We start from the raw sequence: 7,170 nt of genomic DNA on the forward strand, positions 1-7,170 counted from the left end.
ATATCAGTATAATAATAATTTATATCTAAATTTGAATTCTTCAGGTTCAGAATAATTTTTCTCTGAATTTCAAGTAATTCTGGATGATGCTGCTGTTCTGTTCTGACTTGACCGATACTCTTTACCTGAACAAGTTGGGGTAAAGCTGGCGTATTGGATGGATCTTGGACTTCGGAATGTCCAGCATATGGAAATATAGATTCAGATCCGGTTAATGAATGCACATCGACGCTTAACATATCACCATCCCTTGGTGATTGATGAATGCTTTCCCTATGTGTATCATTTGGTGTACGTCGACCCAACGATACATAGTACCCAAAAGCCTGAAATCAAGCCTATATTCTGCCTATATTTATACATTTAATCATATCTTTGAACATTAGTGATGCGATCAGTGCATTCATATGAAGCAGGAAGAATTGAAAATACCTTTAGAATATCACCTTTACACATTGGACATGTTCGGTGTTCTAGAAGCCATGGATCAACACATGTCTTATGAAATATATGCCTAAAATTTTTCATTTTTTTTGTGCCGTAAATTTTGGAAAATTCGGGAATCTTAATTACCCATAAATTGAGTAAACCTGAAAATTCATCGTATAAAGAAAAAAAAACCAGATTTAGTTATCCTGAAAAAATTTTCAGATGAAAAAAGCAAGAATACATCAGAGGACTTTACCTACACGGAAGTGAACGAATAATATCACCAGCTCGATATGGATCAATGCAAACCGGACAGTCAGTATCAAGTTCCTTATCACCAACTCGAATAGGTCTTGTTGGAATACGTGTTAGTGCTTTTTTAGCCGCATTAAATAGTCGTCTTTGTAGACGATCTTTAGCATGGGCATAACGAAATCTAAATTATCAATATGATTATAATAGGGTTCAAGAATGATTAAACTGATTGATTTAATGTGAAGAATTCTGAGAGTCAACGTTATCGACTTACAAAAGATTCAATACAAATTCAAGAAAATGCAGAAAAAAAGGACAAAATGTTTCAGAATAAAATTTTTGGTAAAATATTTCGAACGAAAATTCATGAAATGGATAAATGAAAAGAAAAGATAAAATTCTATCTATTTAACAGTATCGTTCCATCGATATAATCGGAATAAGATTGGGTAATATGATAGTATTAATAATATTATCTTGCAGTACTATAGCAAGAAGTATTTATGCTGTCTTCTCGATTATTAAAAAAAAAAAAGAATTAAATGAGAAAGAGCCTAATTATCATACCAGTTAAGCTATTAGATTTCTTTCCATCAATTAAGTCACTAGGCTCTTTCCTATCAATTAGACTACTAAATTTCTTCCTACCAGTTAAATTACTGGGCTTCTTCCTTTCAATTTACTAGGTTTATTCCTATCAATTAAGTTATCAGGCTTCTTCCTATCAATTAATTTATTGAGTTGTTGAAAAACATATTACTGTAAGTTTTCTTTTTTTTTCTCACTGTTTTGATGTAAACCAAGCATCTAATTTTGTTTGTTATCATTCAAAATAAATAATTTTAAAAGCCGATAGAAACTTAAAAAAATGATTTAATTAAAGGAAATGGAGTGAAAAGTTTCTTACCTTTGTACATAATAGAAGACAAGCCAAGCAAGCGAAATGATCATTAAAATGATAAATGAGATGGAGACAAAAAGAACGGAAGTTTTTGAAAAACTACGCAAAGCATCTCCATCATTTCCATCAATAATTTGACAATCATCGAGCGCAGTTGGTATTTCTTCCTCGATAAATGCAAAATGAACCTTTTTCTCATCATTAATATTGCTCACTTGTCGATGATTGATACCACGAATGATAACAATTAATGAAATTTCCATATCTTTTAGCATTCGTTTCAAGTATAAATAAATACTGCTCAAACTGGTTGGGCATTCCGTGCAATTCCCACAAATTGTTATTATTTGCTACAAATTAATTAATTCTTTAGCACAATTTAAAGTTTTATCACCATAAGTTCATAAAAATCAGTAATAATTAACTATGGAGATTGTTGGCCAATATATTCAAAATAAAATGAGCCAGGAGGTAAAATAAGCAGACAAGCGAGATAAGCAGGATATCTTGATATTATGGGATAATATTCACTAATTGCTAGCTTTATTCCATTCAAAATTAAATAGCTCGAAAAACTTCTGGGAGCTAAGATGACAGTAAATGATTAGATTCTCTTCTATTCCGGAAAAATGATTTGAAGAAGAAGAACCTGATAATTGGTAAAGGAATATACGGAATTTGATCTTGAAGTAGTGGTAACTAATCGACATATATCACCGCCAACAATTTGTTCCAATGGTATATAAAGTAAACGACCAATTGGTAGAGAATTCGATCGAAATGGTGGATCGAATGATAATTTATCGAATGCTACCGTACCACATTGTAATGATTGGTGTTGTGAATGCTATAAATGATATTTTATTGGCAAAAAAACGAGAAAAATTCGATGAAAATCTAAGATTAAAAAAAAAAAAAAAACTGCTTTTTATTTTTGAACACATTATATACCTTAAAGTAAGATATTAATTGATATTAATTCATTTTATACAGCAAACGACAAAGATCAACCTTGTAGTTTTATTATTTATCAAGTAAAAATCAATGCTTTATTTTTTGATTTATTAAACAAAGATCAGTGATTTGGTCTGCCAATTATTTACTATTTTATTTTTTTACTTACCATTTTTTTTTCACAGTTTATTTGCTACATTTTATTTTATTTACTTTATTCTGTTATTCTATTCCTTTTTGAGTATTTTTTTCTTTTCGTTCCAATTAGTCTAAGTTTTACTTTTATATTTAAAAAATTTTAACCTTTTAGATTTATAACGGTGAATCAACGATAGAACTAACTTAGGGATAGTTTGAATGGCAGATTTTTAAACTCATTCACCTCTTTGGCCAATTAATAATGATATGTCTTGGAAAATCCATGTAAAGACTTTTGATGTAAGCTATCTGCTGCAGGAATATGCATGCATGTAGTCAGCAAGGATCAGAATATCATGTGAATTTGTAATTCTTCAACTTTGTTCATTTCAAAATAAGACTTATTGGTTTCTAATTCTGAGGTTAACAAATATCTAATATCATAAATTACATAATTATAACAATTATTGCTTAAAATCGATCACTCCAAACAATCTTATCAAAAGAGTTCAGTGAAAATAATAAATGAATATTTGGAAGGAAAAAATGAAATTTATAATTTTATACGAAAACGGAAACCAATTTTAGCAAAAAAAAAGAAAAAAAAAGATTTTAAAACTCCTAGCCAGATTTTGTTCCTCTTAGCCGTTAATTACCAAGTAATTACTTGATTGTGTAATTTATTTTCCAGTTATTTTCCAGCAGAATAGGAATTTTTCTCAAAACCTTCTAATCCTATTCCAGGATTGACAGTACAATGTATCAACTAAGTAACAGATATCGAGATTTCATGATTCTCGAGTATCTCAATCCAAGTAGACATGATACGATCGGTGATATGATCTTGAAATGTTTCTTCTCTATATGATCTCAAATCCATAATTTGAACTCAAATATTGGTAGTAAAGGAAAATAGCAGTAATTGGAAGCTTGCTTAGCTGTGCAAATATATTCACTTCAAATTTAGTTATGTAAACAAAACCCTCTCTGATCATTTGTCGCATGTCAATTTTGGGATCTAATGAGATTGGAATATGAGACAGGAAAAGGAAATTGATTGTCGCAATTATGCTAAATGATGGTGAGGTTAGGGAAGATGATGAATGTCACTCGGCCGTTTTGCAATAATGTCGTCTTTTTTTTTCAAAGGATTTCTCTGAGAATGAGAAAATATAGACTGATTGAGAATTAATTACTACTGGATAATCCATGCTAAAATCAATAATACAATCATTAAAGCCAAGAAATTCCAGTTCTAATCGGAATTACCCTCATTTCAGCAGTTTAACATCCATTGGTTAAATTGATTAGCTATCATAAAAGGACTAGAAAGTGATTTGAAAATACCGAGACAAACACCATCGACCAATGATCATCGTAGAATCATGAAGCAGAATTTTCAATGGAATCAGATGATAGGAAGAAACTATGAAGACCACAAAATTTACGGTTCTATTTTGCTATTTCCATAAATGAATGAAAACTAAAAGATGTCAAAATGATTGTTAAAGAAAATTTTGAAATAGTTAATTCTGAGAAAATTCAAAAATGATTGAAAAAAACGCCACCAAATAATGTTGACGTGACTTGCATCATCACTTCTGTCACACTTTATCATTGCAAAATCTCATTTTAAAATAACCCAACTTATTTCCATTAATTTGACACGCCAAAAACAGTTTCTAAATAATGAACTAAATTTTAAAATGAAAGAATGTCTAGATGGTTAAAGGAGTTGAATTGAATAATAATTTTTCAGAAGATTTGAGTTTATCCGGAAAATTTTAATCAGTTAAAATCGTGTCAAGTCCGATAAGGGATGCGCGTTTTTGACATGAATTTGGTTAGCAAATCCTTCCCAAATCATTCTGTACATTATAAAGAAGAAACAATGATTTAACCTTTGAACTCTATTCTTCAAAGCGAAACTCTATACACGATAATATCACTCATGAGTGAAACATATAGCATACAATCTCTCATGCCACATCTATCCTATTAATTCTGATGCTAAATATTAGACTAAAGAGTTATCAAAACCTTTCTTATCTTGTTGACCTTTTGACACTGAAATAATTCTATTGTCTTTTTTTATATGTATACAACAACATTTGTGCTTTTTTTCCAACTTTAATTTAATCAAATCAATAATAATCATTATGAACATACCTGGGCAATAGTTTGAAAGATATAAATTAGCAAAATATACCAATATCTTGTTAGCCACTCCATTACATCTATCTGCAAAGAGCGTAAAATATCATCAATTGAGAGAAATATTTTTAAAATCAATGAATGCTTTTGTTTAAAATGTAATCAATATCAATCATCTGATAAAAGAGAAGAAGAAGATGAACAGTAGAAAAGGTTTTAGCTTTACGGAAATAAAACAGGAACAGGCAGTAGCAGGCAGTATTCCGTAATATTACAGAACAATATTGTGAGGTGGCAGTATCCGGAAAATTCACTCAAGTTTCAAATGGAACATTTGCTAAAGTTACGAAAAATTTTAGCTTTGTGAAAATGAAACAGAAACTGACAAGAGCAGTATTCCGTAATATGATAGAACAATAATTTACTACACGATGTGACAATGCTCGGAAAATTCATTCAAATTTTGAATGGAACATTTGTTGAATTCACTTGAATGTCACTTCAAATAAGATAACTGACTGATAGATTTATTCAAATGTCAAGTTTAATTAAACGTCGAAATTTCTAATTTGTTCCTTTTATATTTAGAAAGAAAAAAGAAAAAGGAAAAAAAGACTGAACAAAAAAGTATGGAAATGCAAGGAAATAAATGAAACTTTAATTATTATTATTATTATTATATAAATAAAATTACGTTACCTCAAATTAATCTCTCGAGAATGAAATAAGTAGATATTCCAGAATTTTCGACCAAATATTATCAAAATAATCTTATCACAATTAACATTGATTACTTTAATATCCATCAATTATATACATCACTTATAATTTTTGTTTGTCATCTCATCTTATAATAATCAATTCTCTTTTTGTCATCAACAAATTGAATTTTATTGAAATAATCAAAATATATACAGGAAATTTAATAAGAATGAATAAAATAGTTAGATTTGGAGAGTATATCCTGGAGAATTTCTTTTTTTTTTTCTTCCTTTCAAACCTGAAAAACAAAATGTCATTAATTAATGAAGATGACATTATTATACAAGATCATCCCTATCCATTACTTATACAACTCCTCATAATATATATTGAATGAATTTTACGATATATTTTATTATTCAATAACTAACACCAATTTACTTTTTCTCATCTAATGTTGTTTGTATATGTCTGTCTGTGTATGTGCATGTGTGTATGTGTGTGTGTGTGTGTGTGTCTGTCTGTGTATGCGCTTATGTTTACTTCGGACAAATTGTTAGCAAAATCGTTAAAGTCTTATTTGTGAAGTGCTTCTCATATCTTGTGAAGAACGGATCGTTCAAAGCTCATTTCTATGATGAATAAGCTGTCATCTTATACGATGAAATATTATTTGAAATGCAATTAACTGTTGACATTTTCAATACAATTCAATTTAAATTATTTTTTCAAGAAAAAAAAAGAAAATGGATGAATTCATTTAATGAAATCGCTTATTTCAATCAAAAATCGGTCACCATTCCTAATTTATTCAATGACATTTGATAATGTTGCAAAATTTTCGAGACAAATTTGCAGAATTTGAATTTTAATTGAAATTTGTTAGTTTATGCAAAGAAAATTTCCGCAAATAGAAATTGATGAAGAAATTAATTGGATGAAGAAGAAATACTATAACATCAAGAAATACTATACCGTCAAAAAATACTATACCATCAAGAAATACCATTACATCAAGAAATACCATCACATCAAGAAATACCACAACAACAAGAAATACCACAACAACAAGAAATACTAAACATCAAAAAATATTATAACTCAGCTTTCTTCAGCTAACTGCTCTATTCAGTGATAGTGATAATGCAGAAATAGATTTGAAAAGATAAAGTTTCATTGAGAAAAAGAAAAAAAAAACTACAAATTTGAATAGTATTCGGAATAAATTGTTGATCTTTGTTGAATTGTGTTTGGAAAGTTTGAAAATTTTTGAAATTTAAAGTTGGAAATTTTTTCTAATTCAAATCAGAAAAACTCAAAATAGAGCTTCTCATCGATGCATCCAATTAATGATAGCTAAATGATGTCACAAAAATGAGACAGATAATTTAAATAAACCAGGAAGCTATATTGGAAAAAAAAACCCTATAAGATGAGGTTTTCGAGTTACCGAAGCCTAGCTATTGATACGATGAGAAAAAAAAAAGAAAAAAGTGGATATCTTATTCAAGCCAACGTGGAACTATTACTGTCAAATGAGGAAGAAAAAAAAGAGTCTGGTTATTTAGGTCTAGGACGAAAGAAAAATCCTTTGGCACTCTGCATTTACAAATATGGCTGCGATAGAAAAAAAAGTG

The 7,170-nt window shown here is 29.1% G+C and overlaps 1 protein-coding gene across 1 annotated transcript in view; it reads right to left on the reverse strand.

The window, feature by feature from the left end:
- Positions 1-2,711, reverse strand: part of LOAG_17775 (hypothetical protein) — a gene marked incomplete at its 5' end in the record, with an annotated part of 4,672 nt that extends 1,961 nt beyond the window's left edge. Inside the window, 6 exons of the mRNA XM_020450435.1 lie at positions 126-326; positions 433-514; positions 686-865; positions 1,592-1,935; positions 2,235-2,432; positions 2,709-2,711. Of these exons, the coding sequence (XP_020305891.1) occupies positions 126-326; positions 433-514; positions 686-865; positions 1,592-1,935; positions 2,235-2,432; positions 2,709-2,711 (1,008 nt within the window). The remainder of the gene's footprint in view (positions 1-125; positions 327-432; positions 515-685; positions 866-1,591; positions 1,936-2,234; positions 2,433-2,708) is intronic.
- Between the last annotated feature and the right edge of the window lie 4,459 nt (positions 2,712-7,170).

The sequence above is a fragment of the Loa loa genome (assembly GCF_000183805.2).
Source record: "Loa loa unplaced genomic scaffold supercont3.126, whole genome shotgun sequence".
NCBI lineage: Eukaryota > Metazoa > Nematoda > Chromadorea > Rhabditida > Onchocercidae > Loa > Loa loa.